The sequence below is a fragment of the Parus major genome, chromosome 2 (genome assembly GCF_001522545.3).
Source record: "Parus major isolate Abel chromosome 2, Parus_major1.1, whole genome shotgun sequence".
In the NCBI taxonomy this organism is placed as follows: Eukaryota; Metazoa; Chordata; class Aves; order Passeriformes; family Paridae; genus Parus; species Parus major.
The window spans coordinates 16,015,048-16,040,255 of record NC_031769.1 but is presented as its reverse complement, the minus strand read 5'-3'; the positions used below and the strand labels follow the sequence as shown (position 1 = coordinate 16,040,255).

General features: G+C 39.2%; 1 protein-coding gene across 14 annotated transcripts in view; it reads right to left on the bottom strand.

The window, feature by feature from the left end:
- Positions 1-25,208, bottom strand: part of ABI1 (abl interactor 1) — a 77,447-nt gene that overhangs the window by 51,342 nt on the left and 897 nt on the right. For all 14 annotated transcript variants that reach the window (XM_015617073.2, XM_015617076.2, XM_015617080.2 and 11 more), the window contains exon 2: positions 2,581-2,748. In XM_015617073.2, the coding sequence (XP_015472559.1) occupies positions 2,581-2,748 (168 nt within the window). The remainder of the gene's footprint in view (positions 1-2,580; positions 2,749-25,208) is intronic.

Below are 25,208 nucleotides of genomic sequence, written 5' to 3'. Positions count from 1 at the left end.
TGGCTGCTATGTAAAAGCCATTCCTGGAGCTGTTCATGGCCTCCACCTCAGAAAACTGTTCCCTCACCACACTGCAATTACTCATGTGAAGCCTCTACATTTGTGCTCAACCAGAAACCAAAACCCAACAATTTTTTTCCTATAAAACCAAGCACAGTTTCCATCTATAAAATTAGACTCCAGTAACAATAATAACACACCAGTCCATCACCTAACTTTTCATGAGGGCTTTTTCCACTGAAGAAGACACTAAGCTAAGAAAAATACAGAGTGGCTACTAATCAGGCTCAGCTATCCAGGGATTTCACTTAGAGTCATTCTGGAGAACAAGCATAGTGAACTGAAAAACAGTATGGGAACAGAAACAGCTTGTGCTCAGAAGAGCCACAGGACTTTCTTCCTTAGAACAACTATCAAACTGTACCTTATTTCACAGATAGCTGCTCTTTTTTTGCAAAACCCAGAATCGAGTAATTGATCAGCAATGCCTCAATTCTGTGTTTCCAGGAAACATTTCTTCCATGAAAAATAATGCCATTTTGAGAATTTGTTCATCCCATGCTTTAAAAATAACATGAAAATATTCACAACTGATACAGGCACAGGGAAGGACACTCTGGAGATCCCAAAGCATTTTAAAACAGTCTATCACAGCAATTGTACATCTGATTTCAGAAAAGCAGTTGAAGCATTTGAGCAGAAACACTTAAAAGCAAATAGCTGAGCTGGTATGTGTGCATTATCTGTATCCCGTTTAATTCTACAAAATTAGTCCGCAGAGGTTCATTTATAAGCAAGGATTAATTTCAGGCAAGACCAACCAGGACAGAAACTACAAGCAAGTGACCTGCTAAACACTCCTCAAAAGCTTTACAAAGCACTGATTGTTCCCAGCCTTTAGCAAACAGTTCATGTATCAGGTGACTCAATAGCTTTCAGCATACTGCCTTCAATCCAAGCAACAAACAGTACAGTGGGTTAACACCTTTTATGCTAGAATCAAACATTTTGGCTTTTTCCATGGTTAGTCATATTAGTGGGCCAATGAGAATTTAACAATAATCACTCACACACACTACAGCTCTCAAACACTTAAGAAAAAATGCGCTCAGTGTAAGACGGCATCCAATGCTTGGGAAAAGTACATAGATTCAGTTTTTTATCCAGTCATTTCTTAAAAGGTAGTCATAATCCCAGCATCTCTGAATACTTAACAGAATTAAAAAACCCATCTACTGCAATTTCATTTCCTCCTACTTTCCTGTTTCAGTGGCAGGTACCTTTTAAATACTTTACACAGCTCTTAGCATTGTTTAGTTCCTAGCACATGTTAACCTCACATGCCTTTTTGATAGGTTTGTTACTAGGAGGGCCCTTCCATATGCACTGGAATCTTCCCCCTGCTGACGTGCTTTAGACAAAACCACTGTGCTGTCATTTCACAGAAAGATGTTTAGAACAACTATAAAAAAATCAGTAAAGAGAGGTTAGCAGGGCTGGGAAGGGAGATAACAGAGACCATAAGAAGCATTTTCTTTCACATATTTGGTCTAAGGTGTACCACCAACAGGATGCTGGTTGACCAACTAAGGTTTTTAATTCACTGGCTGCACTGAAGAACATATTAGGTTGCATCCTGTGCTATTTGTTTATGAAACACATCAAAGAGACATGGGACAAAGTCCAGTGAAGATCTGACTGAATTTCGGTGAGAGCACAACAGAGTGGATACTGGGCTTTTAACAACTCCCTCAAGCCCATTTCAGAACACCAGTGTAAGCATGAAATAACTGAGCTCTGCCCCTGCCATCATTGGCACTAACATGGCACACACCTGGTTATGCAGCAAGCCACTTCCAGATTAAACACAGCAGACATTTTTGGCTGAGTTAGCATACAATGAGGCCAAAGCAGGCAGCAGCAGCAATGCCTCCCCCCACAGAAGCAGGCAGACAGGGTGAAGCTTCAGCCAGGGAAATACAGGCTGCCACAGAGAGGGATTGGCCTATACTTTCCTGTCATCTATTTCCATGTTCTCACTGCAGCAACTCCAATAATACTGCAGTCACAGTACAAGTAAGGTCAGCTCACTCATTCAGCTGCCTTAGCTGGGAAGGATTTTGGTTTGAGCAAGAGTGGCAGCATGTGAACCCCCCTCCCCTTCCATACAGCACATGAAATTATGTCCTGCAAGGCTATGAAAACAAATGAACTCATTGCATGTGTTACATAAAATACCACCTCTCATATGGCACTTCTAACTGGATTTCCTTCTGAACCAGAATCCTTCTCTCTACCCCTCCCTCAAGTGCAGCTTCAGATCTTGAAATCTTAATAATTAATTCCTGCTTTAAATCAGTCAATTTAAATCAAATTCCAGCATTCTTGATACAGGAACTATTTTATTTTGGTCATGACCTTAATCACAAAGTGTATTTCATAAATATTAGAAAGGAAAAAACCTTACCGTTCTCTGTCACAATAAAGAAGTCAACATAAACTATCCAACTCAATAATAAGAGACATGATAATGCCTCCACCAACACTGTCAGTCCTCTATTAAAAGAGAAAAGATATTACCTGGGAGATATGGTTGATAGAGGACTCCATCCTCCGTAGCTGGGACGCTTGGATGTCCAGCAGTTGTAACACATTGTTGGCCAGTGCATTGATCTGATAAGCAACACTGGCTAGAGACTGAGTTGTGTAGGCTTTGGTCTCTTCTAATGCTTTCCTTTTATCTGGAGCCTGTAAAGAAAAACAACAAGACATCTGTTTTAGGCCAGGAAGAGGATGGGGAAAAAGGACAGGAACAAAAAATACAACCTATATTTGGAAGAATTTGTAGTCAAGAAGGTCTGTACTTGATCTGCATGAAATTTAAAAAAAAAAACAAACCTTCAATCATATAGACAAGGAAGTATTTGAAAAATATTTAACAGTAATAAATTTAGACCCCAAGAAACAATTCATTCCCTAGGAAAAACAACACTACTGTGATTTGTTGGAGTCAAGTAAAAAGTAAGTAAAGCCTACCCAATAATCTCTCACTTCTCAAAAAGCCTCCAAATCCCAATGACCACTGAAATGTTTCTTTTGCCATTTCTTATGAGGTCATGCAGCCCAGGCTAATTAAGACAGAAAAATATTCTCCCACAGTTGGGTAGCCCCCTATTCCATATGCCATCTAAAAAGCCCATCCTCCAGCTATGCTGGCTACTGCTCCCAAAGACCAGCAGAACGAAGAGTAGAGCATCAGGATAGCATGCACAGAGGCCTCCTGCATACAGGAGTATTTGTGAAATTATCCCTCCTCACACAAAAGCTTAAACTTTCCTGGACAGCTGAGAAAGACCATTGACTGAGAAGGCACCCATATTTTGAGGTATCAGAAAGGAGCATATGCTTTCCCCTGAAGAGTGAAAATACAGGGAAAGGGAAACTTTCCCACTGAAATCACACCTTGCTAAGGTAAAGTCCTTAATCTGTCCTGAGGCATGGTTCCCTAGTCAGAGGGCAGGTTACTGTCCAAGATCAAGAACTGTTTACATCACTTGAGTTGTGTGGCCCAAGTCCCTCCTCTCTGGCAGGATGGGATGCCAACACCACCACTACCATAACAACACACAGACAGAACCCCTTTTGAAGTACTCCCTGTTTCACACCTTCGGAGAATGACAGTGGAGGCCATGTACTTCATCTCTTACTCAACCTGCAAACAGGAACTATCCAGAATTTCCTTTTCTAGTATAATTTCATCCCAATTTTATGTATTTGTGGAACAAAGAGTAGGCCTCAGCAACCAATAGAAAAGGTCCATATCAATAGCCCCTTCCAATTAGACTTCTATTTTAATTGTTGTTTTCTTTGAATAACACTCCATACACATTATATGCAAGAGTTACAATGTTAAGTACAAAGCAAGGAAACAAAGACATTCCATTAGCATTCAACTGAGCCCTATGTTTCCACTTTCCTTATTCATTCATTTTTAAATCCTGTCTCTTATTTTTAAGAAGAAAACCAGAAGGCAAGCTGTTCATATACATTATAGTGTTGCATCATGACCTAAATACTGCAACATGTTATGCTATGCCACATTTTGCTAATATATTTTTTAAACACCCATGAGTTCCCCTAATCCAGGAATTTTGTTCATACTCATGATTAACATTCCTAGAAATGTTTGACACTTATTAGTGACACTTGACACTTGGTTAATGCCATCCTTCAAACGGAATTCATATACAGATGCCTTCTGAAATGTGAAGCAGCAAGAATGGTTCAATGTTCAATGCTGCCAAAAGGCAGAACAACTATTACACGTACTAAGGACAGACTACATAAAGTTCCATTTTTTAGTATTTCCAAATGCAAACAAAGCTACTGTTGGAATGCATGAAATAGAAGCCCGAGTCCCTCAGAGAGAGAAAAAAAATGTAGAGATTAAATTAGAGCCTTTAGAGAAACTAAAATATATTAAGCCACAAACATGAAGTAGGAGCATAAGTTCTAGTTTTAAGTAGAAATATATCCTAAGTGCCTTAAGATACTGTGTTAGCTAGTAAAAAGCCCAAAAGCATAGTCTGAAGTTCAGCAGTGCTACCTTTTACAAAATTAACTTAGCTCCAGACATAACAAAAACATAGTAAAACATTGCTTACATTTCTAGATAGAACAGATAGAATTATTTGCGTAAACAGATAAAATATATTCGTAGATTTTGAGTAAGAACTGACACTTGCACATTAGAATTAAGCTGATTGGTGTAGGAAGAATGTTTTAGAACAGTGTTTTTAGCTGACTGGATGATTTATGAATAAAATCCTCCAGTATTGGGATGACAACAGAACAACACCAGCCTTTACTCAAGCAGTTTTCTTATTACAAAGTTTCAATTAAATACTGTTAGGCTAAATACTAAGAGGTAACAAAGTCACAGCACTCCATTACTGTGTGCTGTCAAATGGGAAAACTTCAGTGTATAACAAGTTTCTTTTCTTCTGCAATGATTCGTTGATTAAATGTCTTGCTCTCATTTGCCTAAACACTAAACGTTTTAGCTATTTGCTCAAATTACTACTTTGGCAGCAGGATTAAATGAACATAGCTGAGATGTGGAATGTATTTCATGTCCTGTAAGAACTAGATTAGGAACATTTTCAAGCCTTGCAGATAATTCAGGCAATTTCAGTTTGCAGATTAACAGTTTAGATTAGAACTAACTAGACATACAGTCTTTTGCATTATTTTAATGAGAACTGCTGGCATCCCTAAGATATAAGCTAAAAGCTTCACAGACAGCAAAGGCGGGAGGGTAGAGGGAGAAGCCAAGAACTGTGTGACAGAAACAGGAGGGAGCTGAGAGTTTCAGTGCTCTTCAAGTGTTATTTTCACATCTCTTTTTAAGCAAAAACTGAAAGCAGACTAGAAGACAGCACACATGTTTACATTCAATGTAAAACATAAGCGCCAGTTAACTATTCAATTTTAAGACAACACAGTACAAAGACTATCATCTGACTTCTTTCCTAATGGTTCAGAATTACTTTGCAATCTAGTATTAAAAGCTTCAAATAAACTGTTTTTTCTCCAGTTGTCCTTGATATAAACGAAAATTTGATCTCCTTCAATAGCAAAGTGGATATTCTTTACAGAACATCATAGCTTTTGAAGCTTCCCTCCTGTAAGCTCCAACCTGTATCCCCAGTTCACCTTTAACAATTGTGTGACTATAACAAAATTCCTGTTTGAAATTGCTTTCACATAACTAGATTCAATATTAAAAAAAAAAAAAACCTAAGAAAACCTCTCATATAATTTAATGGGGTATATGAAGAGACAGTTAAAATTGCATGGCTCTCCACACTGCATACCATGTATTTTTGTCAAATGCAACTTGTATTACAAAGTGTCCTTGAAAAGTTTACATAAATACTATTGTAAAGTCAAAACTGGTTCTGCACCCAAGTAATTGACACAATAGAATCAAGTCTTCAGTTCAGTGACATGTCATGGTCAAATGATGAGGAACCTGTCCATCACTCCACAGCCGATCTTTACAAGTCACATTTTCTTCCCCTCTCCAAACTGCCACCCACACAGGCACATCCCCATAATATTGTGCGTGCATTGTTCAAGCCATCTGCCCTCCCATCTCTCAGCTAATTCCCACCATGTGCCAGTTCACAGAGCACAAAACTGCATGTACAGGCTCCCTCCACAAATCTCATCAGCTCACACTGTAAATCATCTTCAGAAGTCAAACATCCTACTGCAAGCACACCAGTCCATACCCTCAGTACCTGCTGCCCAACCTCTCTTCTCCCTCTTTCAACTTCAGTTCCATTCACTGTGCTTGAAACTCCCTGTAAGATAAAGTCCCCAAGAGAAGAACTGGTTCCACTTGACAAAGGTCAGAAAGTAGCTTATCCGATCACACCAAAGCTGGCTGGCCTAGCAAAAACAAACCAAAATGCCTCCTTAGTACGTGGCATGGGCTGCTCCACGTTTTTCATCTTCAAACTGTTGGAATACGTGCAAATTCAAGCACAGAAAAACTTATCCAGGACAAACTACTAACAGAGAACTGCCCTAAAGCAGCCCAATAATCAGGAAGTTAAACAGAGCTCTTAAATATTGAGTGCTCGATAGCTGCTCAGATGCTTGGAGTTCTGTTGCTGGGCTTGATCACTCTCAGCAACCAAGCTACAGAAACAGCTTTACACTCAGTTATATTTGCCTTTGCTGTGCTCATGCACCTTTAAAATGCAACACTGCAGTACATTTGCATTTGCTTCAAAAGTAAACAGAAGAAAATTTTTCAGTTTTATGTTCTGGACTTTTTCAAAAAGAATTCCACCTATCATTAGCTGATTAAAGATAAAATTAGGATTACTACAATCAGTTACTACAGTCAGTTGCCACAGGAATTCAGCAATCTCTATTGTGCATCACAGAATGCATTCAAAGAATGCAACTATGCAAAGTCATCAATACATCCATTAGTATTCTCTTTTGTTCATCCCATCATGCATCAATCTTTGATATTTACAGAATGCATGCTTTCTGATAACACAAGCACTACAGCTGAAGTTTCCTGTTTTCTTGACTAAGGTCTTGCCATTTTAGCTCAGAGATCCATATCAAAGCACCCAGTCAAAATTTTTATCATATGGCCTTATGTTAAATACAACCTACAGTACCTTATTTTTCAAATCAATAGGAAATACTTTTACAGAATGGTGAAGATGTACATTCTGGAAGTGGCTTGGAGACTTCTAGACATGAGTACTTTAACCTGCCTGAGAATTAACTGGGGACACTGCAAAGTGGAATTTCTGAAAAGTGGTTTCCTTACTCAGAAAACAGAAGCAAACCTCCCTAAAGCAAGGGCTTGTAACATTATGTGGAACTTCAAATATAGGAGTCTGAAGTTGTTGCTTCACTGATCTGATAAGGTTTTTAATAAATCAAAGCTTTATTTGAGTTTGTTACTTCTGACTGCTAATTGCAAAAGGCTCACACATCTCTAAACTATTCACGCATATGTTCTTAGACCAAGTCTTCCACATCCAAGCTTTAGTAATGTGTTTTTAAAAGGTTTAAATATGCCATACACACTAGATTAGACTTTTGGCTCAGGAGGTAAATGCAATTTATGTTGAATATCATGTCCCTAGATCACTGTAAATAACTGAGGAGCTATATACTGAAATAGGTAGGTACCCCACAGATTCAGGTTTTCCCTTATCCGTTTTTCATAGAGCTTGTCAGACTGCTTTGTAAACACACTGCACCAAGGTAGACTTTTTGGCTGCTACTGGTGTTATTACATCAGAGTATCAGTTATAAATTAGAGAGACACACTGGCAAGTCACAGCAGCAAGTGCCACAAATTTCTATAGTCTGAAGAACTTTCAGGAGCCAACTACCTACCTGGAAGCCATCCAAGTAGATCTACACAGACTGTGGTTATTAGTAGCAGGTACTCAGCAGGGAGCATTCAGGATTTCTATCACCACATGCATAGCCTCAATGGATATATAACATTCCAAAGTGGCACAGGAAACTAAAGTTTCAAAATTTACAAACAGGGGTGCTTACATTACATATGCCATGCAGGTAAAAATAGGAGTATCAATCAGATGTGTCAATTGTCTCCTGCAACAGGTTTACAGTAACTGTGCCATACAGCAATTCCATTGAATTCTCTCTGCAATACATTAGGCTAGGCAACATCTAACGCATTTACTTCAAGGGGATGGATGATGTGCTGAGTACATTCCAATACCCACAGAGTTTTATCTGGCCTGGAATTTACCTGCCTACAAGTTGGATTGTTCCTCACTGATCAGCACTCCAATTCCCCCACTGGAAAGTGAAGTAAGCCATCAGAAGAGTTAACTCTGAAGTTCAAACTCAACTTTTGTCCAGTGTTCTAGGACAAGAGACACCCTCCCACAGCACCACAGACAAGGTTATAGAGGGTCACCAGTACACTTCATCCACTGTTTTTCTTCAACATAAGCAGATCACTATCCATGTTCTTGTTACTTGAACCAGTTGCTCTGCCATTCGTATCATTATTATCATCAGTAAAAACAACTGTGGGAAATTTAAAAAGCAAGCATTTATGTGGGGACAAAGAACAGGAAGGGACTTCGTCTAAGTACAGACTGATAAAATGACAGGACCAACCAGCCTCCATACTGAAAGGGGAACTAAAGGCAAAAAGCCACACACACTCCAGACCACTGGCACATTTCAACTAAAATTCTGCATCACAAAGATCAGTGCTAAAGTATGTGCAACACAAAAATGTTCAAGGATTTTACTGAAGTGATTCTTATCAAAACATGTCATTTGGTTGTACTTTTCTACCTGAATTTGTGTGTGTACAATTAAAAGCTCAAGACTTTAATTACCCCATAGCTTGCAAGCTACTAATAGCAACATATTGCAGTCACTGAATGTGTCCACCTCCTGGTCCAAGGCCTCTCCAGGGGGCTGGCAGTCAATCCTTCACTGACAGTGAAAACAAGAAATAGAACAAGACTATTCAGCACGCTTTTCTCTTCACAGAGTGAGAGGTAGTGTCAAATAGAAATATCAGAGCTCTTGATTATTTAAATAACTGTTCCAGAAAAATGGAGGAATCTGAAAGCCAGGTAAGGTACAGAAGGATGCCTAACCATTAAGAGCAGTTCTAAACCCCAAGATACCTTTCACTATGCAAACCCCAAAACTAAAATCAGCATGATTAAAATTCTTTCCACTTCATTCAGTAAACAGTAATTCTTTGCATCTACTAAGGCAGAAATCCTCAATAAACACAGCAAAGCTAGCATCTAACCTTCAACTCAAGGGAATTTCCTTCCAGCATCTAAAACAAAAAAATCCACTGGTATGAAATAATATCATGTCTGTTGAGTTTCTCCAGATAAGATGCAGTAAATCAGCTACACAAAATGCAGAGAAACTAGAAGAACTTGAAATCTCTTCTCAGGTAAAGACCTTGCACAATAAAGCTGGCATTCATTCAAGGCACCAGAAGATGAGATGATCACCACCACCACCATACCGCAGTCCACAAATAAGATTTCAGTCAGTTTCTTTTTAGAAACATTATCTTGACAAACAACATTGACTAGTCAGCTTCTTTATCTCAAGGGTCAAGACACACACCAAATTACTGTTTAACAAACACATGCAGCAGTGTAAGCGGCACTGCCTGTAATTTGCAAACTCTGTTTCAGACAAGCCCTTCCCCCAAATCCTGTATGCACGAGACAATCAGCTAGAAGCAAATCCTTCATTTCCATCAATAATATTCCCCTGACCAGTCCTGAATAGCCTTGATAGCAAATTAGCATTTCTATGCGGAGACCAAATTTAGTCAATCTCACTGTGTCTTTGCCAATTTTCTTTTACTTGAAAGTTGCTTTTCACTCTGTTGATTAACTGTAAATACAAGAGTCTGAATTTTTTAATCATCCTCTTTTTTGAGAAAGGGAGAGGGAGAGGGAGAAAAGCTTCTTTATCAAGGGGAGAAGTTAATTCCAATAGAAAGTTTAAGAAACATACATATATCATATATATATATATACACATTCACACTTAAACAATTGAGGAATTCTATTTTAATGCAGGCTGCAAACATTGTAGCAAGAAACAAATCTCTCCACTAGGAATGTGATTTATAAAGCAATGCAGACTCTAACAGATGGAGCCTGGGAAGGTACATGCCAGCTGCTCTGTTAGTAGCATTTTCTGCCCAATGCAACAAACAAGGTTCATGTTGGCTCTGGACTAAGCCACTCCCCTTCTTAAAAAAAACTATATATACATACATTATTTATATACAATATATAAAAATACTGTTGAAAATGTAATTTTCAGTTCTTCTGCCAAATCAAATCAAAGAGATGTCTTTGTAAATATGTTGGCACAATACATTGTCACTGTCAGTTGTCACAGTCTGTCTATACAACCATAATGGCATGCCACACTGAACTCAAGTGACAGAAGCAGACATGCCCACATGTCATTTTCACACAGCCCTTGTACACTCATTTAGTAAGGCTTCAAGGCTGCACACACAGCAAGGGTAAGAAATTTGGTCCAAATCCTACATTCTGTGTTTTACATGATTTAGACAATATAAGCTTCAATACAGAAACCACATATTCTGTTCCTGTAAAGCACTGCCCAATAGTAGCACATACACTTGCTTCAAAACTACACCTTGAACTTTCTTGCAGTGTCTGATTTGCATTGTGACATCAAACAACATTTTCTTCAGAGCTGACATAAAGCAGCCTCTGACATCAGAGATATCAACCAGAGCTCCAGAGTGCTGGATTCATCATCCCTAGAGGTATTTTAATGACATGTGGATGTGACACCTAGGACGTGGTTTACTAGTGGCCTTGGCAGTGCTGGGTTAATGACTGCACTTGACCGCCTCAAAGGCCTTCTCCAATCTAAATAATTCTGTGATTCTAATGCCACCCTTGGGCTGTCAGACAGAAAAAGAAATCCTTGGCACTTCCATAGCAGTCTTCTTCCTTCAACACTAAGAAAGCTACCCAAGGCTTTGGAGTGTATGATTATTTTGGCACACCAGACAGCAGATAACAGTGAATTAGAGAACTTACAGTGCCTAGAGAAACAAATAGTATGTCTCTCAAATATTGATCTTTTGTTTTTGTAATAGGGCTTGAAATTAAAATGGCTGTTTACTTTAAGTGACAGCACCCACCCACAATTATTAGCTCATCTAGCAAGACACGCACCTTGGATAAGTCAGAGATTTATTTTTCACTCTTTTTTTTGTGTGAATAAGAAGGAAACACTTGACTATTTATTAGTTACTTCAGCATCCTCTCTGTGATATAGTGGCAGCAACATAGAACCAAACTTGAGTTTCTCCAAACCAAGAGAAAAATCAGAAATTGACAGACTTGGATGTCATGCAAGCCTTTGAATCCAGACACCACAGAGTAACCTGCTTTGGGTCAAAGCTTCCCAGTTCACTCTGCATGAAAAAGTTTATGTTCACAACGTTTCCTCCTATGGATTTTATTTACCTCTAATTTACTCTCCAGGACTGGTGACTGCTGACATGAAGTCTTTTTTCTGTTTTGACAAATCACACTAAGGGTCTAAACCCAGAATACAACAAATCTTCATCTGAAGACAAGCAACAGGCTAAAATTTGATGAATGCATAGGTCAGCTTCAAAGACTACCTTTTTTTTCCCCAGATTCTCATTCTCTAGTCCTCCCTACCTTTTATGCAGGCCTGGAATCATACCAGATAGCATTGAACAAGCAAGGTTAACACAACAAGATTTAGCGTAAAGGATCAAATTTCATCTCAGCATGTCCTGGTATCACAGATCATTATCAAAGACATTCCAGTATTCAAAGGGTGGTTAGGAAAAGATGGAATCTCCCTTTTTACAAGTTACTTCTGGGGAGATTCCTATTAGACACAATAGGAAAAGTTTCCACAATGAGAACAACCAGTCAGTCACTGGAATAATGTTGTCAGGGAAGCAGTGGATCCCCAACACCAGTTTTCAACTGGACAGGGTGCTGGGGCATCTTGTCTAGATTATGCTTTCTTCTGCCCAAGAAAAGTTGAACCAGCTGATTCTTAAGGTCCCCTTCCAACCTGGTATTCTATTTTATGTCAATAGTGCTCTGAACCCATACAACAGGGTAACCTCAACATCTGTATGCAAAACAAACACATTGAATGTCAGCATCCACTAAAGGATTGGTCTACAAACAAGCAGGCTCAAAGCTACACTCTGCACTGCAACAGGTTCCTCCCCATGGAGACACCAGAGATATTGCAAGACAACAAAGCAGTGAAGGAAGTGGGAAAAGGGAGCACTGAAAGTCATTAACAGGCCTGTCCAGCTCCAGGGAGAATCTCGAGGCAAAAAAACATAGAGCCAAGAATGACACTGGCCTTCAGACAATCAGCAAATTTCTGTCTTGCACGTGTTCCTAATTCAGGAACAGCTCTCATGTTTAAGAGTCACTTTAGACACACAGCTGCTGCCCAGATTTTACAGTTCAGGCAGTTCTGAAACATCACAGTATTTTTAAAACAAAGAAAACAATGGCCATTATAGGATCAAATTCTCTCCTCGTGCTTTGTATCACTACACTGCTGACTATTTAGTTTCTTGAAGATGGATATATTCAGTCCAGCAGACAATCATCACGTATCTCACTGTACTCAGCAGCGTACTTAGACCAGAAATTAGTAGAGTCCCAGAATTTAGTAGTAGATTGTTTCCCAGCACAAGGCATGTTCTCACACAGCACACAGGCTATACAGTGATCTCATGGTAATAAAGTAATGGACTGCAATACAAGGAATGATTGTTTTTATAAGAACTTTCACATAATTTGAAAAAATTAACCTAGTTTCTGTTTCTAGCTGATCACATAAACAGCAAATACTGCTCAGACTTTGATGTACTCCTGGACCTGACTGTAGGGTTTTTATTTGATAGTGGCTGTAAGCACACTACATCCAGCTTCTGTCTGCATAATTATTTTTATTAAGTTGAAATTTTATCCTACGGTTAGCAACAACATTGCAAAACCTTACATGCAGAAGTTTTTACATACTGGGTTATTTCAATTGCAACAAGTAGATTTTTATCTCCTCTAAAAACCACACACAACAGAGCAAAAGAGATAGCTCAGGAGAACGGAGGAGAGGGAGTAGGAATGGTGAGTCAGTATTTCTTTCCTCACCAAAAAGTGAACAGAAGAACAGATAACCAGAACTAAATAAATACAGTAATCTCCACATCCAGCAATAGGCAAAACCCAACTTACAGAAAGCAACAGAAGGAAGCAAACAAGTTATTTTATAGGAAATACAGCATCAAGTTCAGGAGTGAGGAAATTCTTTGTTTGGCTTTTCTAAAGTCCTTGGTGAGACAACTGTTGTGCTGTTAGCTAATACTTGAGCAGCAGCTCAAGTGAATAACTTTCCCTATAAATACAGCTCCAATGTCTCTTGCAGACACAGTTACAGCAAAGTTTTCTAATCAGTGCTGAAGCTGCACTGGTGTTTTTAAGATGCACCTTCACACAATTTTAAAGACTGCTTCCCCTTCATGTACAATGTAGAGGACAGGTGTAGGCACAAGCAGAAGGTGCAGAGTCATACAGATGACAGCAGAGCTACACTTCCATGCAACCAGATGCATGAGAACAGTCACATCCACATCACTCCCTGTCTCCCCACTCCAGCAGTAAAACAAAAACTGACCTATTATATTTCAGCACTTGTCATAGGGCCATCAGGACACATTGCTATCTCATCTGTTAAGATGAGATAGCAGCTTGAGTGGCCTTAGTACAGCTGCAGAGGGGCTGTGCTCAGAGAAACAGTCCCCTCACAACAGGAACACATCACCGCAGCTGTGTATCCACCCATACCCACACTGCCACTACCTCTGCATCTGTACACCCAGGAGGAAGCTGGGCTGAAACACAGGGGAGGCCATGGAAGGACATGTACAGCAGTGCAGCAGCATGTGGGATGGTGGATCTGTCATTTCCAACTGCTTCAAAGCTTGGGATGGCCTCTCTGCACCGCAAGAGGCAGAAGTAGTAGTCCAAGAAAATTTTATGCCCATTAAGTAAGCTGGTAAAGCTTACTATCAGAGATAAGATTCTCACTATGATGCAAGCAAGTCCAGGACTGGAACAATTACATTTCGTAAGTTCTGTTCAAAACTAATTTAAAACAGCAAGAAGTGGCTCTGTCAGTAAGGAAAAAAAAATAAAAATACAGCTATACTCTAAAAACATGCTCTTGGTTTCACCAAAGAATACACAGTACTTACATGTAAATTAAATCCTGCATGAATAAGGGTACAGAGAAGAAAAATTTTTTTTATACTAAACCAGCCTAAACACTGAAGATACGTCCAAAGCAAAACTGAAGACTGATCTTTTCACCACCTCCCCTCCCCACCCGCTCTTGGGTTAGCAAACTGCTTTTCAGCTTCCTGCCTGTTGTTTTTCAAAGGAAACTGGAAAGCACAAAAAACCAAACAGACTGACAACAAGCATGTTTTCTGTTCAACAGCTACATAAATTAATTTTGCTATTCACAAAAGGAGAATTTTCTTATCGTCATGGATGGCCACATTTTTGCACACATTATAGTTAAATGATGATGCATTTTTCTTAACTTTCACAATGGTTGTTTGCATTTAGTCATTTTCTGAGGAGGCAAAAAGCTTAAATGAGTGTGTTTGCTCATTATTTATGTTCTCTATTTGCATAACTCCTGCACAACTGCTCCATTAAACACCTCTTCCCCTCCAAGGCCAATTTTAAAAAGCCTCCTGCTTTATGAGACTGACAAGTATGACTCACAGTATTCCCCACATTCATTCCCCCAGGCCTCGTGGGATGTTCTGCAGCCAGTAAAAGTACCTGTTCCAGTTCATACTCCCCCACTCCCACTGCTGCTGCAGAAAGCCCTTACAGCAATCTGGGAAAAAAGTAAAGCTATTTCTCTGCTGTAGGCAGGAAACAAATAGTATTTGCTTTTCACATTGTCCTTCTCAGAACCACAGTTAGCAAGAGAGAGCAGCTGAACACAATGAAGGAAGGTTACACACACTCATCCCCATTCTTCCTGTGCTCTTATTCCCACCAGAAACTTGGGAGTTTCTCAAGACCCTCAAATTGCTTTTCAGATATCATTCAAACCACTCCCATTTTCTATCAGCAAGGCAGAAAGTTATTCAACACAGATTATCTAGTCTTAAAGTTCCTTCCATGCCCAAGGAACACATTTAAATACTCCACACATATGACATTCAGGACCAAAACTAGCAACTTCTCTCTCTAGCAGAGAGACAGAAATCAACACGTACCATATCCCTGCCTAGCTGGCTTCTATCCCCAGTAAACAAGCTTCTCTCATAATTACAAAAATACCTCCCTCAGTCTCTGAACAGTCAATATTCATTCACTGCAGAGTATTGAGAAGAGCTGATTTTACAGTTTGTGTTAACATACAGTAGGTTTTCAAAGAGGGAATGTGTGCTAGAAAGCTTTCCACTGGCTATTACCATTCTCCACTGGTTAAAGGACAAACTGATAAAGAGGAATGAAATACACATTTAGAAATGACAGCCACTACTGAAGAGATACAAAATTTCTGACAAACTAAACTGCACTGTATGAGCCCAGACTTCAAATACATCTATGGGAACAACAATTTCTCTAACGTTCAAAGTTAAAGACACCTTAGAAATTAGATTAAAAATCTGTTGCCATTTAAGACAAATCCCAGGACTACTGCAGCAACCACATCATTTCAGTGCTGGGAGAACATATGGTGTGCTGCAGCAGGAAACACACCCACGGTATTTGAAGAGAGCCCTTGTAGAGCCAAGCACTTCCAAACCAGACACATATTTTATCTAATGCAGCTAAAGCCAGGAGTTTGCATCACAGAAACAATAGCTCCTCCCAGAGATTTAGAAATCCTGCGAGTCAGACAGCAAATCAAAAGCTGAACAATCTCCAACCAGGTCTCGAAGATCTTGCCAACCTAAATGCATTCATCCACCACAGACTTGTTAGTCTGATACTCTCTGGACCTTGACTGAAGCACCATCCAAGCCACCTGCCATGAGGCTTCTCAGTGGAAATCCTGGAGTTTATAACCATATTTTATAAAACCCTTTAAGGATCCGTTCCAGCTCTGCTTTGTGGACACACGCAGGTTAAGAGAATGCCATTCCTCCTGACACATTCACTTTCCTTCACTCTTTAGAGAACCAAAGCCCTCCAAGCAGAGAAGTTTCATTATGCTCATTTTATTCCTCAGTCGCAAAAGAGTAACAAAAGGACCAGTTCCCTGAAGAAGACAGGTTTCTAATATAGGAAAGGCCAGGCTGCATATAAATATGAGAGGCCTCCTAAGAATTTTAGTAATAGGGAGAATCATGTCACTCCCATTCCACTGTCTTCCCAGCTGCATTTTGTATCCTCTAGTTTGCTCATCGTGGCTTCCTCAGGTAGTTAGAGACTACTGCAGAGATAAGGACTTAATCTCAACTCTGTGCCAACAAAGATAATTTTAAAACAAGATGTGTATAAATGTCTTCAATAGCTGAAGGTTTCAAATTACTAGCAAACCCATGCTAGTAGAAACTGTTTGTAGGAAAGGCATCATGAAAAAGAGCTGCATAATATAAGATGCAAGGCAGTAAAATGTGTAATTAAATATTAGAAAGAGATTAATTAAAAAAATAGGCAAGGGAGAATAGGTTTTCAGATCAGATCTGGAGTGAGACAAAGTCAACATCATGAGACTGAGACAAAAGGTCTAACAAGCAATCTGAAGCAAGTAAATAGAAGACTTGAGCAGGGGTAGAGAAATCAGCAAATTCATATTAACATCACAACCTAGGAGAAGAACATGGAAAGAGAGAAACAGCATTAGTAATATTTAGTGACATAAGAACAACTATCATTACTAGGTATGTGAAAAGACAAGCCATGGCATGGCATTCTGCAGCTATTTAGATGTTCCTGCAGTAATCTGATGCACCTCCCTGAATACCTTGTTCTTCTCTTGCCCATTTGTTTTATGCATATATTTCCTTATCACAGGCTCCAGAAAATGCAGAACTATTGCATGAGGACCACAGCTCAAATATTAACTTGTAGCATACCTGTTAAAACAAAGTCAAATAAGATGCACAGCTGACAATGATTACTGCAGGACAAATACTGCTTGGCAGATTTGCTGACCCCAAAGTACAACAAGGAGATCAGAAAACGAAAGTGAAAATATACATTTAGTAAAAGATTATCCATGAAACAAACAAAAAAAAAAACAAACCCAAAACAACAAAAAAAGCCAACAAAAAACCCCACTCTTGCCTGATAAGGCATAGCTTATAAAAAGCATTATCATGTGAAACACTGGTGCGAAAGTAGCCAGCAGAGTCTACACTTCAATTCTTTTCCAAGAATTGTCATGCTTCAAGTGGTAAACAAACTTTCATTCCTTGGAACTATTTATAACTTTAAGACCACCCAGTAAGAACACTACATTCAACTCTAAGGATGTCAAACCAACATTTGTTTTATTAAGACTCCTCTGTGCGAGTTCTGAGAGGCCTTCCTGCTTTCTTAACAAAAGTGGAAACAGTACCACATTTTATTCCTATTTCTCTTTGAGGTTACAATAAAGTTAGGACAGTGATGCAGTCTCTTCCCCATGAATTATTTAACTGTACATCACTACCAAGTACCAAAGCTTCCTTGTACATGGAGCAGCATGCTTGCACTTTAACTTTTGCTGTATAAAGAGTATACAGAATTATTTTGGGCTCAGAGAGGGAGAGATGACAGTATCAGAAATATATCTGCTATCTTAGCATAAGAAACACAAGAAAGATGCAATCTCATTGCAGAAGAGACAACCTTTACTGTTCTTTTAGAATATTCCACAATGTCAGAAGATACAGCATGGCAAACCATATGTGGAGGTTATGAAGAGACTTTATCATAGGGGAGGCTCAAACTAAGGGACGTTTTGATTTTCAGATACTTTTTCAGTTTGCCAAACCCCAGCACTTACTAAACATATTTGATCTGGAACCTTTGACAAGAATATTATTAAAAATAAAGTCCCTTTGTAAGTAGTCAGTCTTTTTCAGAGTTAAACTAACCTGCTTCTTTAGCTCAGCCAGCAAGTTACCTACCAATTCCAACTCACTTTAATACAAACTGCTGAATTTTACAAGTTGTACCAGAAAATGCTATACTTATGTTTCACTCTAAGTTGAAAGTCTCATACAGGATTCCCCACCCCTCCTTCTCTTCTGAACTATCAGCATCATAGTAGCAAATATATATTCTAAGCAAGCATGCATGGCTCCTGTTAACACCATTAAGGGCCTGAATAAGTAATGAGCAACACTATTTGCAGGCTCAAGAAAAGGTGGCATCTACACTGTTATTAATTAGCCAAAGGAAAATAACGCATTCCCTCTAAAATCAGGAGGAAGAGTTTAGAGTTTTGTTTTCATTTGCTGCCTAATAAATGCTTTAAAGAGCCCACTTAAAAGAGTTAGAAATGCTGCATCTTCTATCTCAATACCTGACACTAAGCTGATGAAACACTTGACTGAGCCCCTCCAGCACAGTCAGGACACACTGACAGGATGGGGGTGCAGGAGGAAAGGCACCTGCAGGACCATTCTGCTCGGAGCTGCGTGGGAGCACACTGTGACCTACTCTCCACAGCACCTTGGTCTTGGCTCTCAAGGGCTCTCTGCAAGTTCTAAGCTGCAAAGGGCTATTTCCAAAACCCACAGGAGACATCAAGTCTCTGTGGCTGCTGCCTCACCAGCAAGATCAGGAAAAGGGAGGAACCAGACTGAGGCACACTACCACTTAAAATTCAGCAGTTACTTCCCTTTACGTAGGGGTAGAGGGAGGTGAGGATCCTTCTAACCAAGGTCACCCATCTCTATCACCTGTGCTCAGATTTGGGATTGAAGCGGAAGGAATAACAGCAAAGGAAGACCACTCTAGGGAACACAGATGCTAACGAGAGCAAGAATGCTCAGGTAGTTATGAATAAGCCTGGACACTAAGTAAGCGGTGTCCCACAAGTAATTTCCTACCATTTGACAATAAAAACCACACTGCACTCCTTTAGACTCCAAGTCACTTAATAAGGACTGAACACAGGAAGAGAGAGTAAGATACCCCTTTATCCCTCAAGGCTGTCTTGCTATGCCAGGACTGACACTTGGTCCACACAGTTGCCACTCCAACATTCTGTAGCTAAGCGAGATCTCGGTCACCAGAAATGTCAAACACAGACTGCTTTCACTAATGAGAAATAGAGCGGCATCTTCTCGTGCTTCTGCCAAGACCCACCAACACACAGACAAACAGTACTGTGAGCCTTATGTAACTCCCAAGGTTCGCAAAAAATGAAAATCTCAGGGTTCTTATGAGTCAATACATAAAATTCTTAAAAAGTAATTGCTGCTAATGAGTTGATGCTCAATGATGCTTTCAGGTGCATATTTTCCAAAAAGAGTCATTACACTGCCTGTGTGCTTTATGTTTCTGTGTTTCACCCACTTTTTGCTGTGTTGCAGTGCAACAGAGGCAGCCTGGAAAGGGGTGGGGTGGCAGGGGGAGCAGCACTGGAAGTCCACACTATCAGGTTCTGTTCCCAAATCTGACAATATGTCCCTATATGACCTTCCATGAGGCAGTTATAAATTCCATGCCTCCACTTATGCTTTTGTAATATGAAGACAGTTCAAAATGCTAAACAAAGATATTGGGAAGTCGTAGCAGTTCTTTTGTTTCAGAGTTCAGGGGTTTTTTTCTGTTAAACTTAGATTAGATACTAGCAGGAACTTTGCCCTCAGAGGTACAACACTTCCTACTTGTACTCAGCATGCTCCTGTACTCTTCACTACAACTGCCTTCATTCTCCACTTTTATGAGACCTTCCCAAGCCTCATCTATTTTCTCTTTACCAGGAGAGCTACTTCCTGTAACCTCCCAGGGAACCAGAAGGAAGTATTAGATTGCTGCCCCATTTAATCATATTTCTTTCTTCCTTCCAACAATTCCACAAGACTGTGCACAGCAAGAGCAGCACAGGGAGCAAGGATCTCACTCACACTGACAACAGACATCCTGCAAGCTTCTTCCTTCCAACAATGCACAAACAGAAGGGAGTGGAGAGCACTTCCCTTGTGGAAGAAACAATATATACCTGTAAAATCTTATCCCAATCCACTTTACTGCACCTGATAAAGGCAGCACTTATGAAAAATGGAGAAGGAAGAGCAGCCAACATCTTGCTGGCTTCTTAAACCAAATATACCAAAATTTATGGAAACATTTCGAATTTGGAAAAGCTAATCCCATATCATCTACCTCTTCTGGACACAAACCAGACATACAACACCAAAGGATTAGTTTTCTTTAAATTCAGTGTAATCACTTGCTGATTCAGTGAAGTTGGGCTACAGTCTTATTGCTGCCGATAAGCTAAAGCTTTATTTTGCAAAACACAAAGATACTTGCATTGGCACAGAAGACCTATACAAGGCACAGAAGAACGATAAGCCTAACCCACCAACCTGTACTTATATTATTATTCTAAAAAGAAGTCCAAAACCACACACAGAATTGCTCGTGTCTTTTATACTGCTGGCAAACTACCAGGTAGTTTGCTTAAACTACCTTTAAAGAACATTATTTCAAAGTATAATACAATACCTTTTGAAAAAGAATATTATTTAAACCAAAGCATAATAGATTATACATTTTTTTTTATCTCAGTGCTCTCTTAATTTTGAACTATATTTGGTGTTATAGAAAATGAACTTAATTTGCTTTTTTTGTTAAATGTTCGAAATTTAGCAATCAAATTTGCAGAAGAAAAAATACCACTGCATTTACTCTTAATACAAACTCATTAACTATGAGCATAAAAGCATGCAAGTTCTTACAGCACATAAAGGATTTGTATTAGTGACAATTTAAGAAGTTTATCCTTTTAGAGCAGCTCATTTCCTGAATTAGACATTCTGAGTGAACTTCTTTGTACTGAACTAAGTTAAGCCACTTTCTATGTGCCAGGCAATGAAATCGAGTGTCTGACGACCTACCAATATTTAAAGAAAAGCCACCAAAAAAAGGTTTGTTAGTGTTGGAAATGAAGTATCTATTGTATAGAAGTGTAGAACATCCAAGGTATGAAGCAAAAATAGTTCCTCTATGCATCTTGGAAGATTACACAAATACTTATGAAACTTTTTGCATGCAACACTTCTGCTCAATGCCACACATTTACTTTTATATAAACTGGAAAGATACTTTAATTTTTTGGAATAGCAGTTAAACTGAAATTTGTCTGTGCTTTTGTCTGTTTTACCCAGAATAACTTGTTATTTCACTGTTCAGTTTCCACATACCAGTCAGAAGCTACAGAAGGAAGTAACATGACAGAAAAACACACATTTAGGCAACACAGCACTTACTTCCTTAAAATGTCACTGAATTTATTTTTCTAAAGCTGCTAAATCTACCCACTTGAGACTATCAGGATGACAATTTACACAAGGAGTGCAAGCTATTTGTTTAGAGATTCTCACAGTCATATTAAAATTATATTTGAGCTTAAAAACAAAAATTACAACAGGATCTTCACAAGTGGTCTAGAAACTTGAGACTGACAAAAACTATGTATATCTGCATATGCATAAACAGGGTTATGAGGAACACTTGATTTAGACAGGAGAAGAGTTGTAAGCAGTGCTTTATAGCACAGAGAGGCCTCTCTGGGATACACCCATCAACTGAAGTTGTTCAAAAGGAAGCCATCAGTGCAGTAACACTGAAGAAGCTGATTTCCTGTGTCATTCTAATGGTTCATAAGCTAGTTATTGTAAATAAGTTCCTGAAAACACCAAAATAACTCAATACAGCCAGAAAAATGACTAGAGAATCTCTAGTCAGGAAGTTAGTACTTTTCAGCTGATGAATCATAACTAGAACTGCAAATGCTTTAACTCCTTGTTATTTCTGTATTAAGTAGTACTGATCAAGTTCATACTGTCTAGGATACTGATAAAACTCCTCACTACCATCTTCAGCTTTATGCTACAGATTTTCAGATAGCCTTTTGGTTACAAGCACACCAGAAGGATTAGTCCCAAAATACACCTGCAGGCAAAAGGAACTGGGGAAGACATCAGCTATGGGAACCTACATTTTGAAAATAGTTTTTAAAAATTAATACATCTATATAGAAGAAAAATTTCTCCAGAAGGCAAAAATATGCCTTAAAGATTTAAGGTTCAAAACCTGCTCTTCAAACTGTTCAGAGATTAAGCCTCTGACCTAAAACAGGGGTCTAATTTTCTACCTGCTTGTTACTGAAGCTTACAACCAGAAACATCACCAGATTTCAAATATCATCAGAGATTAAATACACTAGTGTACTTATAATGCCCTTTTCCTTCTATTCAAAGCCAAAATCACCACCAAAACACCTTAATGTTCTTCAGTTTCTACTTCTACATTTGTTTTTCTTTACTTTTTTCTGTCTCCCTTTTTCTCCCATCCCCCTCAAGACTGTCACCATATTGCACTTTCCTTTTTGCACTGCAGGTCTTCCTTAGAAGCTTATTTGCTCTACTTCTCCTGAATTCTTTTCTCTTCCTAACAAATAAACTTTCAAGATAATCAAAATACACATGATCTAGAGGGCTGGCTAACTGTGTTACCAGACAGCATTCTGATATAGTCACAATATGCCTTAGCAAAAAACCTGCTTCCTGCTTTTCTAAGAACAGTAATTTCAACTTTAGATTCCTGAATGCTGTCACCTTTTGTAAATGCTTCAGTAAAAGGATATTTACTCTCCACACAACTACATTCATCATCAGGGAGCCAAGTTCCAGAAAGGTGAGCTTTTCCCTATTTCTCTCTTTTTTTTTCCCACACCCCATGAGGAATCCCTAAAGACACTGAAGACAAGTTTTCCTCAAAAAATCAGCATGACTGAAATTTTATCAGAATTATTCTCAGCTTCACTTAAAGAGACAAAACAAAAATCCTGTATTTTTAAATAAAATATATATATATAGCTTGAATACAGCAATATTAGTGGTGGGAAATTACTTTCCTGCTTAAGTCACCACAGAATATAAACCATAACACTGAGAATATCATTCTGTCTCCCATTACAATCACTATAAATTGTTAGTGCCAGCACTCAGAATAGTCTGACAAACCTGTTCCACCCCAGTGGCACAACTCAGAGGGAGTAACAGCACATGGTAATTTTTGCAACTATAAAGCACTTCACTTTTTCCACAGAAAAAAAAGAAATCCCTTCATATTCAAAGGGGCTGAACTGAGCCAGCTCTAAGTTACAGATAAGTAACCGTAAGCTTCAATATGTAGCTACTTGTGAAGTATTTTAACATTCATTTCATGACCAGGTTCTCTATTCTGGCCTGTTTTTTTAATTAAATGCTCAATTACACTAAACACATAGATTTTGTATTGTATATTTGTTAAGCCTCGTCCTTTCCTTTTTTCTCTTCCCACACCACAATACTTATACACTCAAATCTCATAACCCAGTGCCCTGTGTCATACTGCCTAATCCAGCAGCAGCCCCACCACATGCACTGGCAGTATAATCTGTTCAGTAGTCCAACTGGACAGCAGATGGCTTTGCATCAAGTGCTGATTAAAAAAAACACCTCCATCAAACATTTAAAAAAATACATCGTTTTATCAATACAGTTACCATTTTTACTGAGCAAATGTACAAAACATGTAAAATACAAGCAAGGTAATACGTTTTCCAAAGCTACTGTACAAGACTGCATTAGAAATTTTAGAATTCCAGCTTCCTTTCAAAAGGGATAAACACAGCTGTACAAAGATAAAACAGACCCCACCAATCCCACATCCAGCTGACCTTGATACTTGAGGTGAAAATGAGCTACCAAATTAAAAAAAAAAAAAAGAAAAAAAGAAAAAAGGAAAAGCCACCCCAAATGACTGGATGGGAATTTGCTCAAGTGTTGTGTTTATTTGGTTTGTTTGATGGAAGTAAGAAAAGACAAGTTTTATGACTCTGAAGAATATGATGTAACTGAAGATTCTCTGCACCTTTCTGACATAGGGAAAAGTCAGGAGCAGGAGACACGTCAAAACTTGTGCTGCAATTATCATGCTCATGTATTTGTCATATTTCCCATGAGTAAAACCAAATGAACCTCGCCTCTTAGAAGCATTTATATCAGCAGCTTTCTCTGGGTGGAGCAAACAACTCGGAAGCATAAATAGACATTAACTCATACTACCTCATATACCACAAAAAAAGAAAAAACAACCCTTGAAAATATGGCTTGTTAGAGCAGTTTTAATTCAAATATCTCATAAAAAAATAACTTTGTATTATTAAAGATGTTTCCATATTTGCTGCTCCATTACTAAAAACAGTAAGATAGCTTACCAGCAATGATGGATACCAAAGACATTAGTAACCTGCATTAAATACTTATCACAGGTGACCTAGCATTAGATTCAACAAGTTCACTCTACGACCTGTCTAGTAAATAAGGTTTATTTGCCTTTCACCTTCAAATTTTTCACAGAAAAAAAGGCTGAGTTTCAGCATCTCTGGATAGTTCTGCATCCAGATCTGTATGACTACGCAGACTTAGAGTCACGTGATGTAAATCCTGAAAAAATAATAATAGTAAATTGTGCTTAAAGTAGCTTCACAAACACAGACTCAAAACAAGGTCAAGAAGCACTGGCAATCTATAGGAGGGGAGGAAAAACCCCACACCGATCAGTGGAGAGACGCTACAACCAATGGAGCCTCTTCCAGCACGAGAGACCCGGTCCGCAATCACTGTTGCAGGGTGTTAGAGCCGGGCAGGCGGCGAGAGGCACCGATTGCCATTTTGAAACACCGGCTCACGCTCGCACGGCGGTGCCAGCCCACGGGCAGCCTCCTGCCCCCGCACGGTGCTCAGGCAGCGCTGCGGACCCGCAGCACCGCGGCTCCCTCGGCCCCGCCGAGACCCGCACGCCGAGAAGGACCCGGCGCGGATCCCCGGG